We start from the raw sequence: 25,579 nt of genomic DNA on the forward strand, positions 1-25,579 counted from the left end.
AAAAAAATCTTTATCCAAAAGTAAGTTAAATGTCATTTATTAAGAAGTCACCATTCTTTTGAAATTGATTTCCTCCTATAGCGAATAAAATTTATTTTTAACTGAACTTGAAACCAGTTTCTTCAGTGATAAATACAAGTAATTCTAATTTCATATTAAGTAGTGCAAAGATTTCATAAGTTACCACATGTACTTACAAATGTCAACATGTAAAAATAAATCTGTGAACTGCATACCCTTTAAACTTGATACACTTACTACAGGCATGATTTCATTTACAAATTGGACCTGAAGTAAATGCTTAAAATAAATTAAGTGTTCAAATTTAAAAATAGACAAAGGAAATGGGGGGTGGGTAGGGCAGGGAGGAGGGCATTTTTAAGAAGCGAACACAGGAGGAATTGCATGGAGAATCCAAGATACACTGTAAACATCTCGAAGAGATTTTTTTGGTTCTTTGATTTCCTTCCTGGATGACAAAGTTTGACATTGAGCACAGTACTGTCAACAGAATCACTCTCTAGATAGATCACCATCTGAAGGCCTAGGCTATTTTGAGATGAACAAACCAAAAAAAAAAAAAAAGAAAAAAGTCTTCTGAAAGGCACCGTATTTCCGACTATGATAATGTATGATTGATACTTGCTTCTCCTGAAGCATTTATGTATTAGTAAAAAGCCCAGTGTTTGAATGAAATAACACCCTCAGTGCCCCAACCACTTGCTAGAATTATGATTTACAGTCCAGTCAGCTCATCTGGAAATTAGTGAGTTGTAATTATATCATTCCCTTTAAATAACAGTACATGCATTTATAATTTCCTATAAGTGAAATAAAATCTATAAATAGGTGCATACTCCAAATAAGTGATAAACAGCTTACTGTGGAATTTACCAGGTCCTGTATTTTCATAACATAGCTAACGCTCAATTCATTGATAAACAGTGTGCCTATTTTCTGTATGAAGACTGACAATTTTATGCTTAGCGTGCATTTTATTCTGTTGCTTCTGTATCACCTATCAGTGCGTAGAGACCAAAACCTAATTATAATATCAAACATCACCAGGAAAATTACGGAGGCGCATCTGTGCCCACCTCCTTCCTCCGCCACCCCATCCCAACACATCCAAAACTACAGAGTGCGTTTCGAGCAGCACACACAGGAACTTGGGGTTTTCCATACAACTGTTCCCATATGTGAGCACAAATAATGGAGAGTTAAGTAACTTATGAAAACCATAAGCATTTTCATCTTTACAAACCACCATTTGTCAAAACAACTTTCAAATTTTCCAGCAGAGCACACTAAAAAGACTATTGCATTATCTTTCCTCAAAGGGACTAAGTGGATGCCTCTGTTCTGAGACAGTCAGAAGTCATATTTCAACCAAGCCTCTTGGCAGACTAAACCTCATGATCGCTCATCCCTGGGCCCAGGTGACACACTTGCAGATCTGTCAGTGTCACTGCGCAGTGCCATACTGCTGGAAAACACTAGCTTATAAGAACCAGTGCTGGAAGTATAACTCGTGAGAGTTAACAAACAGCTTTCATCAAAAGAACCATAGATTTTCAGAGCTGGGAGGTTCCCTAAGGATCAATCCGACACTCTCATTTTAGGGCAAGGAAAGAAAGGGTCAGAGAGGGCGCGTGTATGTGGGGTGAGGGCTAGGCTCAGTATTCACCAGCAGTGAACCAAGGGGCAGGCCGCATCTGCCTACACCAGCTTCCACTTGAATTAACTATTCTCTTTGCCTTTTGCTCCATTTCATTCAGACTTGTGTGCAGGGAGGGGCTTTGGCAGGTATAGTTCTCTTTAATATGAAGGTAGACATGTTTTTCTGTAGACTGATATGAAAAGAATGAACCAGAAATAAAAGGAAGAGTTGCCAAACAAGGCTACTTTCTCTAGCACAGGGATCAGTTACAAAACGCCCTAGTGATATTCATGTTCCAAAATGCTTGCTTAAGTGCTCTGTCGTCTCCTTATAACTGGGGACTTCGTTTTCATCAATTGTTTCATCTTCATGCACTTCCTTTCTCACTTACTGTGATATTAATACTTGACATTTCCTTAGAGACACAACTTTATATTTCTATAGTCATTTGGCTTGGTTCCTCAGAAAATTTAAGCTACAGCATTAAGAGATTCTCTGACTCATTTGCCTGCCATCAGTTAGAATTACTACTGACTACAGCTTGTTATCAAAGCAATATTGAAATCATATTTGTTTAGAACAATAAAACAGTACAATTAAGAAATATATAAAATAACATTCATTTCCATTCTGGAAAGTGGGCATGTCTCCCGGCATTAAAATACGTTTACAACATGTTAATGATTTGAAATCTCCTTTTCTTTAAATCATCTGTGATAGCTCTACATTAAAAAAAAAAACGTGATTTTAAATGAGATCTTATGTAAGGTAAACTGAATATTCCAATAGAAATTTAAATACTAATTATATAAAGTCTAATACTTCACCTAGGCAAAGATAGTAACATGCTGTAACTAACAGAAGAACATACAGAGAAAATATACTTATTGAATAATACTCATTATTTTGTATCGCTGGGGAATAAAGTCTATTTAACTTAACTTTACCAATTTAAATGCAATAATATAAAATTTTTAATAAGTCTGGATGCACTCTTCCTAAAAAGGGCTTATGGAACAAGAGTTAATAGTTCCTACCAACTCAGTATTACTATTGTTACTGTGGACACCAGTTACTGAACACGGCTATACCACAGGGGTCCCGTAAGACAGGAATGCAGCATCGGTCGGGATATTTGCCCTGACTCTACATGGTCCCAGACTCTCTGCCTTGTGAGGCCTTAGAATCAATTTTTCTAGATTTTCTCGCATCATGTTAATATCTTCTGCTTCTTTATAGATAGCAGGGTCCCATTAAAAAGACATGTAACTGTTTCCACTCTGCTATATGAACAGGGGGCCTGACACATTATCTGACAGGTTCTGAGTAAGAATCTGAAGGACTCTCATATGGAGAGTTACATGATAATCATATGATGATTATTAATAACAATAATAATTAATCAATAATAATCATATGATGTCCAGGTAGGAGGGGCAGCCCCGGAAGGCTCTGGAATAGCAGTGAGCACACCTGATGCAGCAGCGGAGAGCTGCCCAGTGCCAACAGCAGAGCCCTCATGCATCAAAGGACAGACTTGCCAGATGACCTCCTGAGCTTCCTCTGCTCTAACCCTCCGTGTTCTGACTCATAGTTGGTAGACTCAGACACTGACTGCAGGAGATGCTGCTCAGCTGATGATGCAATGGCTGGGCCCACCAGCACATCCCACTGCAATCTCTTCTGTCAGAAGGACTATTTCACAAAGTTAGCAGACATTACAGTCAACTGATGTCAAGTTCTGTGTTGTGATAGTAAGTGCCAAACCGTATGGGTACCCACAGGATTCAAATGCAAGTGGCTATAAAAAACACCCTAACAAAGAACCTCAGAAAATGTTATAATGAAAAACAATACAGTATCTGATATTCCAACTTAAAAAGGATTTAATATAACAGAGTTTTCAAAATTAAGTTTTACATTCATTTCTCTTTGTTGTTGGTTCCTCACAGGTAGGGAAGGAAATCCCTGGCTGTACTGCACGTGTTTTCTTCAGATTGACTGGAATTTTCCCCTTACCTTTGTTCAGCTGCACTGGCATGCTTTCCGATTTCATCAGCCTCTGCTGCTGTTGCTGCTGCTGTTGCAAAGGGTGCCTGGGGGCCTCTGCTGAGGTCTTGGTGGGAACCACAGCTGTGGAGGAGCTGCCATTACTGCCCCCAGGCACAGGGCCACCCGCACTGCCTGGGGCCATTGCTGGAGAAATCAACTTTCTTCCAAAATTAATCAGGCTATTAGAGACCTTATTTATATTCAGGGGAGCGCCTTTGGTATTAGTCCTGTTTTAAAAAAAATGAGATGGAGATGATGTAAATTAGAGGACAACTCTATTTCACATATTCCGTTGGTATAAAAACATGCCTTATCTCCTTTGAAAAAGGCCATTTACAAGGTCAGCACTTAAAAATGACCACAGAATAATGAAATAATAAGATTCTTAAAGATGTGACTTACAGGAAATAGTCTTTTCACTTTTTATTCATTCATTCAAGAGATAGGACCTATTACATGCCAACAACATTGTGCTAGTCTCTGAGGCTACACTTGTCCAAAACAGATGGAGCTTCCCTCCTTGAGTTTCTCTCTAGTCTAGTAGGGAAGAAATACATTAATCAAATAATTACATAAATTAATGGATGCTTAAAATTTATGATGAGGACTAGAAAGGAGAAGCTCAAGGCTGGGCAAGCCTTAAAGGGTTACTACACAAGGATCTGTGAAACAAGGCTGAGCGTGAATTTCACATAAAATCCTCGCATGTGGGGAGTAGGATAAATTCAAACTGATTCTGAAAAAATGTGTCTGAGAGGCACGACGTAAATTCACAGAAGCTACATCAAGTTCATGAGAATTACAATCCACCCTCAGCCTCGATTCCAGCACTCCATGTCTTCCTTCCCCACTGCCCTGCTTTGCTTGGCTTGAGAGCATTTTTAATCATCTGACATGCTATATACATATCTTACTTGGTTATTATTTGTCCACTGTCTCCAACCCCCATTTGAAAAAGAGGTTCATGAAAGCATGTGAACTGCTGTATTACCACACCTGCAGGGATTTGATATTCATGCGCTGAATGGCGGTCGCGTCTACCTATGGTCTTAAAAGTCTCTTCCCCTTTCACAGTCGAAGAAGTGTCCTTTCTCCGAACCAAGGCCAGCCTCGCCTTTTGGGCTCTGGACCCCATCTCTTCTGACTTCTTGAGAGCACTGCTTCTGCATTTCCCTCTCTGACACCATTTTCTCCTTTTCTACTATATCCCTCCTGGTAGCATGGTGTGTGTGTGTGTGTGTGTGTGTGTGTGTGTGTGTGTGTGTGTCTGTGTTAACTTCTCTTCTGACTTCTCATTCCTTTCTAGTTGCCACGCCATTTCTTCACCCTCTTTCCCCCAACATTTTTTTCCCAAAAGGATGACTTAAAACATTTCTTCAGTCTTTAACCCATTAAGGCCTTCTTGTCGTTACTCTGAAACCACTCAAGGTCACTGAGACTGCTACATTGTATAGCCGAAGGCATCAATCCACGCCCTTAATGTCATCTCCTTCATCTCACAAGCTTCCATGGTTTACCCTGAGCAGTGCCACAATAGGCAAATGGAGGAAACCAAGAATACACTGGTAGGTCCATAATCACGCAATATCTCAGGGTTATTGTCTGGAAGACCAGACGGGATTTTAAATTATTTTAGTTGTAGGAGGAAGTTCAAGTCCATGAAAATACCAAAGTTTGTGTTTTTCTTGCTCAAATCATAAATAGATGCTGAATTTTACACACTTTCCTTTCATGAAAGTAAGAAACTGAAAATGAAGAATCGGGGATCCACTTATTTGACTCAGTTAACTTGAATTTTACTATCATTTCCTTCTTTCAGATCTATCCGGTAGCACTAACATAGCAATTCTCCTGCTTTTTATAGGACAGCGGTATCCTTGGCATTAGCTGTAAAACAGAAGTGATCCACAGTTCTCTAAGAATAAGGAAAGAACACTATGCTGTTTCTGCAATAAAGTTTTCTCTAATGACACAAACTAATATTATGGCTAGGTATTGGAGACTTCCATTGTTTTGGAGATAGGACAAATCAAATTCAAAACCTGGAACTCAGTTTTACAAAATAAAGATCTATTCACTTATACTCAATGAAACGTGAAAAAAATCATTCTTAAAATGGTTCTTTTTGTACCACCTTGTATTTTCAAAGAACAGAGCTGTTTAATGTCCTTCCAAAAATGGTTGAAAACAACCTTTCCTAACAGAGATAAAGATAGTGATTTTGCACCACTTTACTTCTAGTTTTTCAGCTGCTTCCTAATGAAGTCGAGCATTCTCAATTTATAGACACTAAGGTTAGCAACAGAAAAGGCACTCAGTGCATGTTTACTGAGAATAAGAATGAATAAAATGAAAAGAATTCATAAATTCTGGATTAAGAAGGCATTCACCTGTGGCTTTGTATTCCACTCGGCAGCCTGCACGCTCTCCAATTTCTTGTGAGTGGAGGTAGAGAGAAGAGCTATCACGATACAGAAGTTCTATTGCATTTTAGTGTTGCCTGCTTGCAAGTCAAGATTCATAATTCACAGATATGAAGAAGTTATAATGTTGTTACCCTTTTTTATAAACAAAAATGTACTAGTCAAATTCCCAAATTACCAGTTGTAAAATTTATATGTTGATAAAAGTACTAAGAAACTGCTAGAGCATTATCAAGAGAATATGGTTAATGCATCTTCATTACTACTAATAACCACAAAAAAAATATAGATCAAGCTCATGCCGAGCAATTTTTCATTTGAATAGCTCTTAAAAGGGGATGAACACTGTCATCCTTTTTTGAGTATTTTTTTGTTTTTAACCAATTTCCTCCTCATCCAATACCAATAGCTTCCAGAATAATATTTTCTTTCCAAGCAGCTACTGAAGATGATTTTGTGTATTTTCAGATAAGAATGACTGTAAACTATCTGCTTGTAGGGAAAGCATAATGAGCAAAGTTGATTTCTTTTCCAGGCGCAGGAATTCTGATGACAAAGCTCGCTAATTTCAATCTTAAGTATGAGTCCGTAACCTTCTTCACAAGAATATTCAACAGCTTGCAACGAATATTACTGCCTGTGAGGTATACTCTTAAGTCATGTGTACTAAATGAATGAAAATTAATGCAGTTGTCGGAGATCTGATGGACAGAGAGGACTGGGTTAGATTGCACAAAGGATGGGCTGCAATGCTTAAATAGTGTTGAAATAATAAGAGGACTTTGGAGTTAACAAGACATTAAATATCAAATTAATGAGTAATTCTGTGTAATCAAAGTCTTTCATGACTATTGTCTACTACATAGTGTTATGAAAATAGCACCAAATACGAGGGATTATTTTTGAAGTTGTGTCAAGAACTTACTTTTGGTACAAAAGAACCTGCGAAGGTTCACTTCACAAGTAAAGTCAATGTCAACAGGGGCATTTTATGAAAATTCAAGAATCCTTCAAAATACTGCACCAGAGTCCAACCTGCTTCACTGGACTCCTTTGTTCAGTTCAAAGACTGAAAATGGGTGGATTCTGATGGCCTCTTCCTCCCCACTTGATCTTTTGCAGTGTGGCTTTCAAACCCACATTCTACAGCAAGAGCTTCAAGAGTCTCCAATGTCTTCCTAATTGCTAGTCTTGAGCTGTATTCATTGAATTTGTAAAATCTTTTTTTTAAAAAAAAAAAACAACCCACATTATCACCTCTTTAAAAGTTCTCCATAACCTAAGCCATCCTGGTTTATTTCCTCATTACCCATAGATTAATTTTTTAGGTCTGATGTTAAATATCTAATGTTTGTTTACTTCACTCTTTGTGATACAATTTTTGTTAGCTGCTTATTTATATTTTTGTCAAAGAATCAGTTTTCAATTCACTGAAAATTATTTTTCTCTATATTCTAATTTATATTTTTCTTATTTCTTTCATGTTGTCAAAAGTTGAATGTTTCATTCATTCATTCTCTTTTGCAATAAAAGCATTTAAAGGTATACATTTTGCATTTGACTATGGCAATGCCTCAGCCCCCCACTGCCCCCCAACACACACATTTTCAAAATAGTCTGTCATCTCAATTGTTAGCTAGGTGCATTTTAAAATTTCAGATGGTTGGGTATATTTGTATTTAAATATAGTATCCATTTTGTTTTATTAGCCATCAGGAGAACAGAAGTAGAGAAACGTTCTGACTTTTCGAAGGGATTACAGAAATCATGAACTGGAAAACAGACTGTCTTCTCAAGTATTTTTACTAATTACTTGGAAATAGATGCAGTTTATTACAAGTAGCCAGTTTGTTCCAAGGCAACTTTCTCTTGTCTGGAGTGCTAAACTCTATTAGATTTACCGAGGAATGTCATGACTGTGGATATGGAGAATGCATGCTCAGTTATAGTTGAATAACTGTACCTCAAGCTCAATATTTCAACACCTACAAAGGCTCTTAGTGGGTGTCTCAAATTGGTTCACAGATGTGCTCTGCAGTCTATATTTTTAGGTCAAAAACTTCTGTCAATGATTTGTGTTGCCTGTCTGGACCTATGTTTTCTTATCTTTAAAACAAAGGGGTTGGGGCCTCCCCTAGTGGTGCAGCAGTTGAGCGCTGGGCTGCGAGGCTGCCTGCTGCCTCTGCAGTGCAGGTCAGTGCAGGTTCGTTCCCCAGCCATCAGAGAGGGTCCCACAAACAAACAAACAAACAAAACAAACAAACAAAAAACAAACAAACAAAGGGGTTGAACTAATGATAAAGGACTGATCACAAAAATCTACAAAGAGCTGACGAGACTCAACAAAAACAAAGAAAATAATCCAGTCAAAAAATGGGCAGAAGAGCTAAAAAGAAACTTCTCCAAAGAGGAAATACAAATGGCCAACAGGCATATGAAAAAATGTTCAACATCACTTGTCATCAGGGAAATGCAAATCAAAACTACCATGAGATACCATCTCACACCAGTGAGAATGGCACATATTAAAAAAACTAGCAACAAATGTTGGCGAGGTAGTGGAGAAAAAGGAACTCTCCTGCATTTTTGGTGGGAGTGCAAATTGGTCCAACCACTATGGAGAGCTGTGTGGAGATTTCCTCAACTTAGTAAACATAGAGCTTCCATGTGATCCAGCAATTCCACTCCTAGGTATTTACCCAAAGGACACAGAAACATCAATTCCAAAGAGCACCTGCACCCCTATGTTTATAGCAGCACTATTTACAATAGCTAAGCTTTGGAAACAACCCAAGTGCCCAAAAACAGATGACTGGATCAAGAAGATGTGGTACATATACACCATGGAGTATTACTCAGCAATCAAAAAAGATAAACTCGTGCAATTTGCAGCAACATGGATGGAGCTGAAGGGATCATGCTCAGCGAAATAAGCCAAAAAGAAAAAGAAAAATACCAGATGGTCTCACTCATAGCAGGAATCTAGAAAACCTAAATAAGGGACCAGGAAAAAGAAAAGCTATAAGAAAGAAAAAATCAAAATCAACAAAAAACTATGAACCAGAGACACACTATGGGGTGGGGGGGAGCGGGGAAAGGAGGGATTGGGGTCAAAATAAAGGGGTTGTAATTGTATGGGGAATATAAAAATAAAATTAAAAAAATAAAACAAAGGGGTTGAATTACATGCTATTTGTGTCTCTTTTAGAGAGAAAATTCTATAATTCTGACTTAAAGAAAGAGAATATGTGCTTACTGAATTTGAAACCAAAGGCCACAGAAACACCTAATATATATCAGTTAAAATAACCAAAATTTAAGAAAATCTCAGTACATTCACAGGGAGAAATATGAATTAAACTGATAAAATTTAACAAAGATAAATAAAAGCTTATGCTTTTAGGTTAAATCTTTTTATTATCATACATTACATATAGAATACAGAGGAATGAGTTAATATGAGTTCATATAAAAAAAATTAAACTCCCAAAGATTAATGTCTTGACATGGTCTACAAGGCCTATGGTGAATTTGCTGAAGAAAAATAAGATTCTCAGGCTTAACTGCCAGAATCTTGAGCTGTTTTCATTGAACTTCTAAATACTAGATGAGCGGACTTCAGAGAAAAATCAACTTTTCAGTTAAGAGTAAGGTCACAGAGCAAACTATTATTACAATATTGGAGAGACTGGCAAACAAATATAGAGAATCACAACTTACTTTATAAACACATAATACATAAATAAAATTAGAAATATAAATATTATATATTTAATAAAAGATGTGACCTTGGTTTTGTATAGAAACAATAATTTCCTTTGCATTTCTGTATTTTTTAAAGTTTATCATTACTGACCTACCATGGGTAGATTAGTATTAAAGATGAATAAATGAATTAGATTTGATTAATATGGTTCATATTTGTTTGATGCTTACAGGCATCAGCCTTTTATTTAGATATTTTAAAGGGTTGTCTAGAATTTAAGATATTCTAACATGTGAGCCAATATTGATTTATGATAAACCTCTACCTGCAATTTCTATAATTTGAAGGCTTCAAATTTTATAAAATGAATAAATAAATTTGTAACTTTTTTTTTTTTTAAGATTTATTTATTTATACAAGCACTGGGTACAGTCAGAAGCACAGGAGGGTGAGAGAATTCACCAGAGCCAGAGTGGGGAGGAGAAAAGCCAGACAGATAGAGGACACTGCTGAGGGGAGCAGCGGGTGCGGCAGGAGAGGTCTGCGCGCCATGTGGGACCCTCGCCGGCAGCCGGGGATCGAACCAGTGCTGCAGAGGCTGCGGGCAGCTTCGCAGAGCCAGTGCTCAACCGCTGCGCCACCAGGGAGGTCCTGTAACTTTGTTTTTAAACTTCTTAAATTCTTTAACTCTGAAGTTGAGTGTATCAAATTTGCTTCAATGAAAGAAATAATTCTGATTTGTCTGCCATATTGTCAGGTTTTTGGTATCTTAGAAAATGAACTCTTTATCTAAAGAAACTCTCGATTTTATAGGAGTTAAAACAAAATGAAAAAAGTTAGCTTGCTATTATATATTCATTAGGAGTCTGACTTTCAAGTGAAACATCTGTTTTCTTTAAGCCATGAAAACTATTATTATTTTGTATGTGGCAGGTAAATTTTTGTCAATGTGATGTGAGACAAAAGGAGTAATTCTTGTTAGGAATAAAAATGCTGGCCTTGATGAGTAGGTGGGATATAAGATAGACTGCAGAGCTTACCTAATTGGGTCTGAACACACTTTATAATACTGCTTATACTGACATAACAAATAGTAAGCAATCACATTAATCATGGTATATAAAATCATTAAACTCTCCTAAGATGTGTATAGGAATAAATATTGAGTTTTCTATTTCTAGAACAGTAGTTTTCAACTAATTTATTTTTCTGACTCAGTATGTCTGAGGAATATGAATCTCTCCAGTTAGTACCCATGTCCACAACAGCAGAGTCTTTAAAGAGTCAGGGAGTCCTGGTTTAGGGGAGCACATAAGAATGGAAGCAGGTATAATTGTGAGATGTCTACCTGATGGGGAGTTTTGCCCACTTCATTTTTCTTCCCTCACTTTGAAAATCACTATATATATATATATATATATATATATATATACACACACACACACACACACACACACACACAATAAAAAAGCAAACAAACACAAGGAGTGCAGTTAAGTATATGTCCTAAATAAATTGTTAGACTTTTGAGGCAGGACGTGCAGAAGCCAAAAAGAAAGAAAGAAACGTGTGAGTCCATGGAAAAGTTCAAGGGACAGGCACATTTTAAAATATGTGGAAGGAACAGGTTTAAATGTAAAAGATTTATTCTTAGTTAAAAAAAATTATAAGATGGGCCTCCCTGGTGGCGCAGCGGTTAAGCGCTGGGCTGCAAAGCTTCCCACAGCCTCTGCAGTGCCAGTTTGATCCCCGGTCACCGGGCAAGAGTCCCACATGGCGCGCAGACCTCTCCTGCCATCCGCTGCTCCCCTCAGCAGTGTACTTCCTCACTCTGCCTGTTCTACTCCCCGCTCTGGCTCTGGTGAATTCTCTCACCCTCCCGCGCCTCTGACTGTACCCAGTGCTTGTATAAATAAATAAATAAATAAATCTTTAAAAAAACAAACAAAAAAAAACTATAAAACTTATTGAGAGTTTGAAGACATCATGTGTATTAATGGATTAAATAATACAGTAATATTAAGATGTTAGTTCCTTCCAAATTAAAGATTAAAGTCACTGTAATTCCAATCAAAATCCGAATAATTTTTACAGAAATTGAGAAGTTGATTCTACTAAAATTTATATGGAAATGCAAAGAATCTACACTAGCAAAAATAACGAAGCAGTATAAATATGGAAAAAATGGAGTACGTAAGATCAAGACTTGCTAAACAGTTAAGTAATTATACCAGTGTGGTTTAAAAGCCAGTGTGCAGAAAGCATATAGAACATTCAAAAGTATATATACACATATACAATCAATTGATTTTCAATCCAGTATCCAATTTGATTCAAAAGGAAAAGGGGAAAAATTAAACAAAATGGTAGTGAACTGGTGGCTGTCCATACAGAAAAAGGATCTTAATTTTTTGCCACATTCCATACACAAAAATTAATTAGAGGTGGACCATAGATTTAAATACAAAAATAGTAGAACCAAAGAAATTTTAGAGTAATATAGACTATCTCTGAGACCGTAAAGGATTAACTCTGCAGGACTGGGCTCCCCAAATCCTGCACATTCCAAACTTGTTAGCTTTGGCCTTTGACTTATTCCTGCGAAAGAACCTCCATTTCTTGAAATACCTTGCCTGATAAGAGTGTGTATGTACACTTTGGACACGAGGGCTACACTAAATAATTATACTAACAATGGGATTTATCATGAAAGTCATTTTTTGTTGTTGAACCTGCCACACTACGCCAGTTTGACTTCAAGGTTTTAGTGAGATTCCCTGGTTGGCAACACTTCACAGGTATTGTTACACACCCTTCCTGGGAGAATTATGAACTCTAATGGCCAAGAACAACAGGAAATTTGTACCTGGTTTCTCCTAGGCTCCAACCATCATCCTGTCCTGACTTTAATCTGTTTGCTTTTGCTATAATATACTGTAACCCAGAGTGTAATAGCTTTTCTGAGTTCTGTGAGTTTTTCTAGCTCATTGAAGCAGACGGTGGTCTCAGGAACTCCCACAGTGGAGACTAAGGGTAGGTAAAGATTTTTTAAGTAGAGGCCCTAGAAAAGGCAACATATGTAGTAAAAAATCTGAAAGTGGATGCCTTGGGAAGAAGTGTTCGAATTGACTGTAAAGGGAGACAAGGGACGCTAAGATGAAGAGCACAGTCACTCCAGATTGTTCTGGATGGTGTCTGCCTGGGTACACACCACTGTCAAAGCTCACCAGAGTTAAGATCTGTGTGTAGTGTACAAGTTATACATCAATTAAAAAAGAAAAGAAAAAGATCAATTGGCTGCGGACTCAATAAGAGATAATGTTACCATTTTACCTAAATTGGTTAGGAATTAATAATTTCTTTGAACCTTCAAAAAGAATACCTCAGGTAAAGATGAATTCATAGCACAAACTCTTAGTTACTTGAGTACAAAAATACAGCAATTGGTGTCCTTTAAAATTCTGCTGATGGGCCTCCCCGGTGGCGCAGCGGTTGAGCGCTGGGTTGCAAAGCTGCCCGCAGCCTCTGCAGCGCCGGTTCGATCCCCGGCTGCTCCCCGGCCACCGGAGGAGGGTCCCACATGGCGCGCAGACCTCTCCTGCCGCCCGCTGCTCCCCTCAGCAGTGTACTTCGGTCCTTCTGCCTGCTCTGCTCCCCGCTCTGGCTCTGGTGAATTCTCTCACCCTCCCGCGCTTCTGACTGTACCCAGTGCATGTATAAACAAACAAAGAAACAAATAAATAAATAAAACATGCCTCTATAAAAAAAAAAAATTTAAAAAAAAATAAAATAAAATTCTGCTGAGCTAATTACTAATACTGATGACCATGAAATTCTTAGCTTCAGGAGTATTAAGAGTATATTATTTCTTTACTGTATTTTAGCAATAAAATACTTCTGAAAACATGAACACATTATGTTAGAGAATATAATAAAGCCTAATTTAAAAAATCTTGTTGACCATATAAAATGTAAATTATCCAGGAGAAATTTATTTATTCAGTCATAAAATTAAACATTTACTGAATACTGTGAACAGTGCCAAGTAGGCCCTGGGAATATGAAGATTTGAAGACCCAGATGCTGACATTACATGAGTTATTCGACAATTGAAGTTAAAAAGCATGCATTCATTTCACTAATATCTGAATTTGTTCTCTGTGCCAGGTCAAGGCAACAGCGATAAAAAGACAGATGTGGTCCATGCTCTTTGCAAAGCTCATATTCTTGTGTAAGATTACAATTGTTGGAAGAATCCTAGCGGTTCCTGGGACCCTGTATTTTCTCAGGATATTCGAGATAGGTGAGAACTAAGCAGAGCAATACTAAGCTAAGGCAGATCCTGACCCAAGAAGAAATAGAAAAAATTATCAGTCACCATGCAAACACAATGGATGCCCTTTGTCACATGAAGCTTAGCTGAGGAATGTGGGGTATATCTTCAGAGCCCCAGCAACCCTTCTTTGCCCTAGAGTCTTCTCTCCTTGGAAGACTCTTCTTAAGTCCCATGCAGTTGTCCTGACCAGAGACCCTCAGCAGAGGGCCTACCTGCCAGAATTATACTTCTGGAATCTTTCATCATTGCTATCATTCATGCCATTTAAATTGATATGGGGCAGAGGAAAGCTGAAAATGTTAGCACAGAGAATGTTGTTGCTGATCTGATACTTGGAGAGATCAGGGAACCAAGTTTGGCTTCTTCTCTCTCTATTAAGGCCTAATTTAATCAAATACAAGATCTAATTTTGTGGATATGAACTTGATTTAGCAAGTTAGAAGACTTATAGCTGTGGGGCCTGTAAAAAGGCACCTCTAGATAAAGCGGCCTGATCTCCTGAGGCACTGCTGACAGCTCAGGTGCCATTATTTCATCACCTCTGCAGAGCAAGAAGAATCAAACATTTTAAGAAATTATGTTGTGTCATTTTCAAAGCAGAAAAATCCATGAATGTACCGGAATAAAGAAGATACATGATTCTACTCTTAACATAAAAGATTGCTGTATTTAAAAACTATGAAATTCTGTTCCAAGATCTCAGTTGGGCCTTTTTGTAGTCATAGATTCCTAAATCAACTAGCTGGGCCTCTCTAAAAACTGGTCACAATCTAGATGTACTTTTATCTTTTATGGCAGCAATTTCTGGTTATTGAAGGACAAAATTGGATTTTTTTTAACACAAAATGAAGATTTGTGTTAAATTGTCATTGTGAGCTCAAAAGTTGAATGCATAAGAAAATGCCAACTCCCATTTTTAAAATGAAATTTGCAAGTAAGTAAAATCAGAGCACAGTGAATATTACCCACACACGTAATAGAAAATCTACCACGAAAATACCTAGGCACTTGCTTTTAAAGACTTAATTATAGCAATCCATGGTAAAGCAGAGAAGAGAAATCAGGCTTCTTGATTTCTAGAGATATTCTTATCCACAAAATCACATGTCATCTTTGCATCCTCGTCCCTTATTTGGATAAGCAACACAAATAGAAGTGTATCACCATAGATGTAGCACGTATTAGCCCCATCTTTCCTGGCTGCCTGGCTCCTGTCTATCCTCTACTTAGTGATCACTTCTGGGGGTTCCCTTCGAGTATATATATCCCCTCTGGATCATCCCCACTCCCTGTCTTGCTACTCAATGACAGCTTTAATGCTTTAAATCTTTGATAGTCTCCAAACAGCTAAGAAAGTCGTTGCAAGGCTTGTTGAGGCTGACAGGTCCAGCCTGGTAAACACGTCTTTGACCTTAAAGAGCTAAATGGGGACCTTATCAATGGCTACACAGTTACAATGGTTTTTGATCATGGATAAAGAATTGATATGATAAACCAACTTCCAGGGAATAACTTGGTAGTTATAAGGGTTACATGTAGACTTGGAAGAATTCTTTGGCGAGATTATCAAAGTTCTTCAAATTGGTTATTAACAGTATCTACACACATTTACCAGTGCTAGCTTGCTCATTCATTTACTCATTCATTCATTTTAGACCATTTTAATGAGGTATAGTTGACATACAAACAGCTGTACTTATTTAATATATGCAACTTGATAGTTTACCTCTCTTTGAGTAGTTACAAGCTACAATAGCCTTTTAAATATTTGCTGTTTGCACTTTCTCTATGAGTGCCTACTATATTCTAGACATTATTTAGGTACTGGGGATACAGGGTTAATAAGAGAAATGTGTAGCATATATCTGTGCTACACATGTATATATGTATATATATATATACATGTGTAGCAAGAAACAAACAAAAACCAAAGCAACGCACAACAGGTTTTTTAAAATATGGTAGAAATAATTCAGGTAGTAAGGATTACTACAAAACCAGACACACAAAAACAATAACAAAACAGAATAAAGGGACCCATGAGTTCAGACAGGGCAGCCAAATAAAGGTGCTCCGCAGTGATGATATCTAAACAGACTGAATAGTCAGTGTGCCATGTGGGTTCTTGGGGAAGACTCCAGCACAGGGAAAAAGCAAGCTCAAGGCTCCTGAAGATGGAATGTGTTTGTTTGCTGGCTGGAGAGCAGTAAACAGGTCAGCACAGGGGACGCTGGTGCCAGTGAAGCCTGGAGAGGCAGTAGGACACCTATCATGTAGGGTCGACCTTGCCGGTTACCAGAATGGCTTTGGGTTTTCTCCTAAGTGTCTGGAAAGTCACTGAAGAGCTCTGAGCAGTGGGGTGGTATGTTCTGACTTTGATTCATCTGGCTGCTGTGTGTAAAGGGTCTCTAAGGAAGAGGAGAGGAAGTAGGGATACTAGTTAAGCGATTATAGTACTGAGATGAGCGATGATATGTGATTCAGTATTAGCAGCACAGTATAAGAACAGTGGATTGTTGCAGGATGCATTGAGAAGAGGATTTGCTGAATGACTTGACATGTAAGAAAAAGAAGAGTCAAGGCAAACCTAAGGCTTGAGCAACTGGGTAATGCTATTTATTTGATGAAAAAACATTGGGCAATAATAGATCTGCAGAGGTAGAATCATGGGTTTAGTCTGGAAAACATTAAATTTGAGATGAATATGGGACATCCAAGGGGAAATACTGAGTAGTACCCCATTATTACCTAGTGGAACAAATGAGTCTAGAGTTCAAGAAATGAGATCAAATTGAAGATATTAACTAAGGCCCCTGCAGTCATGAATGAGTCTTAAAAAAACATGAATCTGGGCTGAGATCCTCCAAGGAATGAGTATAGAGAGGAAAAATATTTGAAGGGCTCCCCAACATTTACAAGCAGAGATGGGGGCTCTAACACAGTATGGCAGGAGGTAGAATGGCCCACTGAAACAGGATTTTGTGTTTCTTATCGAGCTGCACAAGTTCTTCATACATAATGATAGTTTGTCAGTTACTGCCACTACAAATATTCCCCAATTTTCTGTTTGCCTTTTGTTTCAGTTTATTTTATTTTTTGACCTATCTACTTAAAAATTGCTGTGCGGTAAAATCCATCAGTCACTTTCTGCACTTTCTTCCATTACATTTTTTTTTAAAAAAAGATTTATTTATTTATACAAGCACTGGGTACAGTCAGAAGCGTGGGAGGGTGAGAGAATTCACCAGAGCCAGAGCGGGGAGCAGAACAGGCAGACTGACGAAGTACACTGTTGAAGGGAGAAGTGGGCGTGGCAGGAGAGGTCTGTGCGCCCTGTGGGACCCTCCCCGGCAGCCGGGGATTGAACCGGTGCTGCAGAGGCTGCGCGCAGCTTTGCAGTCCAGCGCTCAACCGCTGCGCCACCGGGGAGGCCCTCTTTCATTACTTTTAAGGTTAAAAAGTCTTGTAATTACTAGAGGTTAGGTTTAAAACTTGTATTTAATTTCTATATTTGCTATGCTTCTAAGTTGATACCTTCACAAAAGATCTGTCACGTTTCCCAATATTATTTATCAACTCTTCCCTTGCTCTTGGTCTGGGATGTCTTCTTCACACACTATGTTTCATTTGGTTCAATTTCAATTTTAAGCTTTGAAATTGCAAAAGAGATAATGAAAAACCTTCCGTCAAGTTATCAAAATAATGCTTTATACAAGAATCCCATATGCATAAAAGAAAATACATAAAATTGAACCAACATTTTTGAGAAGAAGAAATGCAAGAATAGAAAGCTAACTAGAAAAAGAAACATGAAAGGTAGAAAGGAAAGGGCACAGCAGAAGCTGGAAAACGTAAAATGATAATACAAGTGCAAGTATGTGTTGACGACCTTCCCAGTGCCAGACATTAGCCCAGGTACCTGCAGGCCTTGAATAAGACAAAGTGCTTGCCTTCAGGGGGCTGATGTTTTAGTTGGGGAGAAGAAGACAGATGGTGCAGCCTTAAATGACATATGTACTTCAGTTAGTAATGAAAGTCATGAAGAAAATCAGAGACAGTGAGACAGAAAGCAATTAGGGGAGAAGACAGCAGAGAAGTCAGGAGAAGGGTCTCTGAGGTAACATTTGGGCTGAGATCAAAATTCTGAAGAGGGAATGGAAGATGGGAGTGGGAGGAACACTGTGGGAACAGGGAAGAGCTCAGTGCTAAGGCCCCAAGCAAACATACTACTGGGAGTGAAGAGAAAGGGGGAGTAAGGCCAAAGAGAGCAGAGGGGTACAGGAAGAGACTGGATTATTGATGATAAGAGGGAAGACATTAGAGGGGTTAAGGTGAGGGATGTCTGCTGTCAACTGCGAGTTCTCTGGCTGCTGTGTGAAAACTGCTTGGTGGTGGGGTGAGTGTAAAGGAGAGAAGAGGAGACTCTAACTAGAAAGATCTTATGTGGGCCTCCCCTGGTGGTGCAGTGGTTGAGCGCTGGGATGCGAGGCTGCCCGCAGCCTCTGCAGCGCTGGTTCGATCCCCGGCCGCCAGTGAGGGTTCCACAAAAAAAAAAAAAAAAAAAAAAAAAAGAAAGATCTTATGTAAAATACCCTAAATACCTTGTTCTTTAAACATAACAACAAAAACGACTTGGCATGAAAGGAAGGAAATATAAGTGACTAGATTGTAAGATTCCTGAGGATACAGATTGTCTGGTTTGTTCACTGTGTATCTGCATGACTTAGAATAACGAGAGCCAGATACCCGAAATTTGTTAAATTAAGTGAACACAATTACTATAGGGACTAGCCTTTTATTTGTGAAACAAGAATCAGATGAAATGAACAAACAAAAAAGAGCTTCAGAGAAGTCTCATGGGCTATAGAGCTGGTCTCGTAATTACACAGTACATCAAACTATGAGATAGATTTCCATCAAGAATGAGTAATTTAAAAACAACATTATACTATAACAAGGTTCAAAATACAAGTTTAAATTTAGCTGCTTTTTTGTAAACTTCTCACCACTTAAACTATGCATTTCTACGTGGTAGGAATTATATCTCCTTTTAGCACTCGAAGCAAGAGCAGAATACACTGTGTATATGCACCCCATAAATGTATAAGTAGGTTGCTGGAATCCTACTGAAGAAAAGCTAGCACAGAGACAAATACTTAAGGAAGAAAATTCGGACAACTTGGCAGCATTTATCATCACTAACATTTGAGTCTTCCAGAGTAAAGTTTGAAATTACGTTCTAATTTGAGCTGGTTTTGGTTTGACAAGTTAACTCTTGAGACATCTGAGTACTGTATTATGAAAGAACAAAACTGTTCATCAACCCTTTATGCCAATGTTAATTTCTTTTAAAAGTAGGATTTTAATGTTTTTTTATTCCTACAGTGACCCTTAAAATTTCTATGTATGTAATCACAAATGCACACACAAGATGCATTTATAAGCTTATTGTGTAGTTCTAAAGACAGTTGGGAAGCCCAATTTTAATTTTGTTACTGATAATTTAAAAATATATTATAGAACTGCCTCTTTTCAATCAACAGTAAGGATCTAGAAAGCGATTATACAAGTAGGAACAATTTATCCAGGTTTATTAGTGTTAGAAAAATGAAGCCGCTTAACTTCAAATTTTAACAAAGTACACTTTCATTTATTTAATTTTTTATCTTAGCACTGACATCAGTGTATATCGTTTTCCTAAAAAAAAAAAAAAAACTCAGATAATTTATTTAACAAAGATTCATAACATGCATTAATATCTTCGATTGGTATGCTAAATCTGGAAAACTTTTTTCAACAAATGTGCAAAATTTCCTGTTGGTCCCTGAGGAAGATATTTGATTTAGAACCTTCGCCATGAAAAAGGGACTTACCGGCTTTTGTTCATGAGATCTGCTCCCCGTGCTTTGTAATAATCTAAATTTGGATGAAATTGATAAGTCACTGGTCTTGGATTTCTCTGTAGTGTAAAAAAACAAACAAAATAATAAATTAAAATGTGTAAGTCTATTTAAATTATACATGCACATATAAAAGGATAAAATGGTTGTTTTATATTCTTTCAGAAACAGATACATAAAATAATGAAGTGTAATAATTACTATGGTTGGCTTTTGCTTTTATTGTTGAAGTTTTGCCTTAACTGATCTCAGTCCGGATTAAAGACTAGAATTGCTTTAATATGTTTTCTGTTTATTTATTTCATTGTTCACATAGATTTTATTCCTATTACTAGATTTATTTTTGATGATTTCAATCACTTTCAAAATAACTTACTAAAACATAAACAGATAGAATTATAATGAAATGCAAAATCATATGATATAGAACACTTGCACAATCTATTCTTAAGGGCTGAGAGACAAGTGTCAAGAAAAGGGCATTTTGGGGTAAGAGTTAATAATCAAGTCAGTTTTTGAAAACAAGAATGTTAAATATGTCCACTAGATGGCACACTGAGTCTTTCTTCTCTAAAAATGAATGAGTTATTTCAGAATTCAGCAATTCTTTTAGAATTTCTATGTCATAGCAATTTCTATGTCATCTATTCTTATATACGAGTTTAATAAGTGCCCAGGTAGTGGAAATATTAGTAGGGCATGTGACAACACAAAAGCAAACTGCACAGTGCACATTTTCATAAAAGCAGCCATCCCAGACTGTCCTTTCTGTCACTTAATATTATTTACAAACATTGCAGAAATGCCTTTTATCATTAGGTCAGTTTTATCTACTTAAATATGCTCTGTTATTCAGAGTATCCATTACTTAGATGTATCAAGGCTCTTATAGACAAATAATTAAATACACTTCTAGTTTATAAAAACATAACATGTTAATAACATACCAAATCAATACCATCATCGCTAAAATGTTAAATCATATATTTTTCATTAAGAATCTTGAAAAAACTTATAAATGTGTTTTACTATTTAGTGGTGTGTATCATTCATGTTAACAATTAGGACTTTGAAGCAGAGTGCTCTGTGTTTTCAGAGAGCTATCTCGACACAGAATGGCTGTATTTTATCTTAATAGAAAATTACCAATATGCTTTGCTATCAATCCTCAGAGACTTAATCCCAAGACACTGATATACTTGCACACAGGCGGGGGTATATAATTGCTAAGGTTAAATAGTTTGAAATTCATCAAGCTAACAAGCTGCGTCTTAATGGTCATGATGGACCTTTTCTTTTTCTGCTGAAAAGAGAGTATTTACACAGCTCAACCCTTTCATATCTCTTCCAAGTCAGCCCTAATCATCTGACAAAAATGACAATCCCTTGATTTAGCTCCAGCTACTACTCCTCTGGTTTGGTATTCAACACAGTTCTACAATAATCAAATGTGAATTGCCTTGATGAAGATAACTGATGCTTCCATGACTACCATACTATTAAGTCTAACAGTGCAACTTTTCTCTCTCTAGGAATGACATAGGGTTCCTCGCAGTAGCTGATGACAACCTGGACCCAAGTATAATGGGAAAATAAAATACAGGTTAAAGCATTGGCAGGTTGCCAACACATTCATGATTTATTAAAAAAAAATTAACTTTCTAGGACTATCACTCATGACTGATTTTGCTCTTTATTCCCAGTACCTGGAAATACATTTTGTTTTGCTAATAGAAAAGGTTTTTCTTCTCTGCCTTCCAATAAACTAATAAAGGATTCTGTTACTTTTTTTTTTTTGCCAGAAAACAATGAAAGAAGGGACTGCATGGAGCAATTCCTTGAAACATCTTTATAAAGAAATGACAAGCAATTCAAGACACAAGTGCTGATCTATCTGAGCACTTAAAGTCATTATTAGCAATAATGATTTAACTTGAATATATGAATGAGACTCAAGTGTTGCTTTCACCAAAGCCTCTTTAAATTCTGAGGAGACTTACTAGCATCAAAGGAAGAAGAGGCAGTTTGAAATAATCACTGTGCTAGGATGGGGAAAGAAAAAAGAATTGAAAAGATGATGTTGAAAAACAGCATTTGAAATCTAAGAGAAATAAAATCAGAGGGAATAGTTCAAAGCTATTTAACAGAGGAGGGTGCCAGCACTAAAATATAAGTAAGCTGACATATAGCTGATGATCTAGAATAGCACTGTACAAGAGCAATATAATCTGGGCCACACATGCGAGCTTCATATGTCCTTTTAAATTATCTAGCAACCAGTGTAAACAAGAGTGAAATTAAATGTAATTTATTTTATTTAATTAGTTCTATCTAAAATATTGTCATTTAATATATAATATGAAAAGTACTGAGATATTTTATATTCTTTCTTTTTTGCAAAGTCTTTGAAGGCCAGTGTGTATTTTACACTTACAGCACAACTCAATTTGAACCAGCCACATTTCATGTGCTCTACAACCACAGGCATCTGGAGGTTACTGTAATGGACAGCACAGAACTACATGTCTGACATGTACGTAAACCAATGTGTGGCTTGAAGTTCAGTATGTATAGACGGGGACAAAAAACAGGGCAGAAAAGCTCTCCGACATTAACATTCAGTGCTGACAGTTCTTCAATTTACCTGTAATTCTCTTAATCTTTTTCTGAAAAAGGCCTCAAAGAATCAAGAGATTGTGGAACAATCTCTACTGACGTAACTACGTATCAAAATGATAACTATGATTTCTTTAGGGGGATGAGATTAAATGAGCAGAATTCTAATTTCATGCAACTGAAACATTTTAAAAGTAAAGAAATTCTTGCTTTTCTAATTTTAAAAGATTTTTCCAACTAAAATTTTATGGAAATGCAACAGTTCTTAATTCTAATTTTTGAAGCACTGGAATTTCCTCTAAAATAGAAGAGCCATTAGAATTCTACACACGAAAAACCCCGTATCTGAGCAAGACCAAAGACTGTGCTAGTTGTAAGCTTTCCCTGTGTAGGGCAAGTGATGTTAGCAACTTCAACATTATTCTTTGTCTTTTTAAAATTACTCTAAATCTATTTTCACAGAGTCATGATTTCAATGATCACAGGCTTTTCCAAACCTATATGCATTAAGGAAAGTTCTTCTGGTTTGCTGAATTTTTCTTTGGGAAAAAAGACCACAAAATGGTAACCACATCTTAACTCATATGGGCCTGGGCATAGAAGAATACCCTTACGTTCTATGACCTGGGAGGTCTAACACTTGAGTATCCATGAAGATGTAGAATCATGAAATTCAGTGCACCTGGGTTTACCGTGCCCTCCCTATACCAATCCAGATGGACCTGAAATGATTCTAGAAGATTGCAGCTGAATAACTTCCCAAGTACCACTCAGTCTACCCTGTTAACAAGTTTTTGGAGCTCTTCTTAAAGCTTTCTCCTAAGCATTTTATTTTACAGCAATATAAGAAGGTTGAAAATCCCATCCATGCAAAGACAGGCTGGATTTTTGGGAGACTGCTTAAAACCTTGTGGACAAGGTGAATAACAAAGGCAGAACCCTTAATAGGAGAAACAAAGTGTTCTAGAGGAAAACAAACTATTTAGAAAAATAAAACAAAACAAAGCAAAACCCAAATACTACTTCTAAATTTCCAAAACAAGCTTTTGTTAATGGAGCCTGATTGCAAAATCAATTTACAAATAGTGCCTAAATGGTAACAGTCAATGTATGAGATAAAACAGATCGAAATCCATCTACCCATTCCATGATAGTGAACATTCTTCATGTCTGAGGTCTGTACTATAGAATAGTAAGCTGCTCCTTCATGTAATTTCAGGGGACAAACACCCTGTCCCTTACTGAACATGACTTTTGCTGATGGGCACCCCACCCCAACTCTACTCTAATGGAAGACTGTTCTCCCTGCCACCTGATCCCCAAGGTAATATTCCAGTATTTTAGGTTCGAACTCACTTCGTTATGGTAGTGCACACATATTTAAATGCTAACCCACACTAAGTACTATCAACTAGAAGATGGTATGAGACAATTTTCCTTATTCTTAGCTTGGTAAAATAAAATTTAGCCCAAAAAGGTCAATATAAATAGTACTTTCTGCATTGATTCCCTATCTCCTGTAGTTCTCACTTGAAGATATGATTATGTCTTTCTGAATGGTTCTGCTTTTCTTGAGAAAAAGAGCCTGAAGAGCTCAGTTATCTTGCTTTGAGTAGTAGTGACAAGGGCTGGCTATTTATAAACACAAGGAGCAAAAGAAAAGCAGCTCCAGCGATACCCAACCTAATTTATGAATGAGCCTGTAGGAGCTAGAGAAGAGTTGAAGCTATAAGGTAAAAGGGCTAAGGTAACACAAACTTCCCTCACTGCTTTGGAGGCACAGACTGAGCGGGCCCTCAGGGGCTTGGGCTCAGATCCTTGCTCAGTGCACGCCCAGCTGAGACACAGTGAGGGTCAGTCACACTGTAGCTTTCTTCTCATTTGCAAACTGCGGTCAGAAGTATAGGAGACAATTAATGGCACAGCGCAGTGGCAGGACCTGATAAAAGCTCAATGAGATGGAAGCTATAACCACCTTTTGATACCTCTGAGCACTGACAAATTTGAGAGCAGATTTGACAGCTTGACAAATTGAAATCCATGACAACACATAGGTAGAGAAAGTGATGTTTCATACTTTTGATAATCATACATAAATTCTGGGGTAAACTTGACCAAACATAATTTTTAAAAAACAAGAACACATATTTAGTCAGAAAGATATTATACACACTCAGTCACATATATGGGGGCAAAGACTGATTTATTTCTCAGGAGTGCAAACATTCATAAATTTTAAAAATTATAAAACTATACTATGCTATTATTATAGGATTTGTTTGCTGGAGGTTCTAATAATTAAAGTGATTTCCTGCAATATGTCCAAATTATTACCATTTTTATAGTTTATTGGTTACAATTTTTACATTAAACTGATAAAGTTTCTATAGCACTTGTTTAATAGCAAAGATTGATTTATATTTACAACATAATGAATTAAGTGGCACGAAAAAAAATCTGACAAATGAAGAAATAGTTTCTATTTCCTAATATCTTGTTACCCACCCTTAGTTTTGAGCATGCAAGATTAGAAAAGAAGAAAAAATAAGGCTCAGAAGGAGAAATAGCATTGTAAAAATGTGTCGAATGTTCCTCTTTGATGAAAAATGAGACTCTTATTTTAGTGAATATGTTATTGCCTTAATGCTAGGGGAAAAGCAACCATCATTAGAAAAACGAATTGCTCAGCTGTTTGTAAGCAAAAAGCTCTGGGGGAATTTCTCAGGACCCCAAAGGCAAAGCATTATAGGGTTATGCAAACATATGTTGCAGGTGTTTTAGGGGAGACAGGTGGGCAAACCTCAGCCATGGAAGAGGAGTTAGTTTCATGCACTGTAACTGAAACGAGATAACCTAAATGCATCCAAGTACAGAGATGCCATGGCA

General features: G+C 37.2%; 1 protein-coding gene across 5 annotated transcripts in view; it reads right to left on the reverse strand.

Moving 5' to 3' along the window:
* Positions 1-25,579, reverse strand: part of TBC1D5 (TBC1 domain family member 5) — a 378,633-nt gene that overhangs the window by 54,504 nt on the left and 298,550 nt on the right. For all 5 annotated transcript variants that reach the window (XM_054691161.1, XM_037524823.2, XM_054691119.1 and 2 more), the window contains 2 exons: positions 20,051-20,136; positions 3,680-3,939 (listed from right to left, as the gene is read on the reverse strand). In XM_054691161.1, the coding sequence (XP_054547136.1) occupies positions 3,680-3,939; positions 20,051-20,136 (346 nt within the window). The remainder of the gene's footprint in view (positions 1-3,679; positions 3,940-20,050; positions 20,137-25,579) is intronic.

Source organism: Talpa occidentalis, unplaced genomic scaffold (genome assembly GCF_014898055.3).
Source record: "Talpa occidentalis isolate TD23 unplaced genomic scaffold, MPIMG_talOcc4v2.1 talOcc4.10, whole genome shotgun sequence".
Lineage (NCBI taxonomy): Eukaryota > Metazoa > Chordata > Mammalia > Eulipotyphla > Talpidae > Talpa > Talpa occidentalis.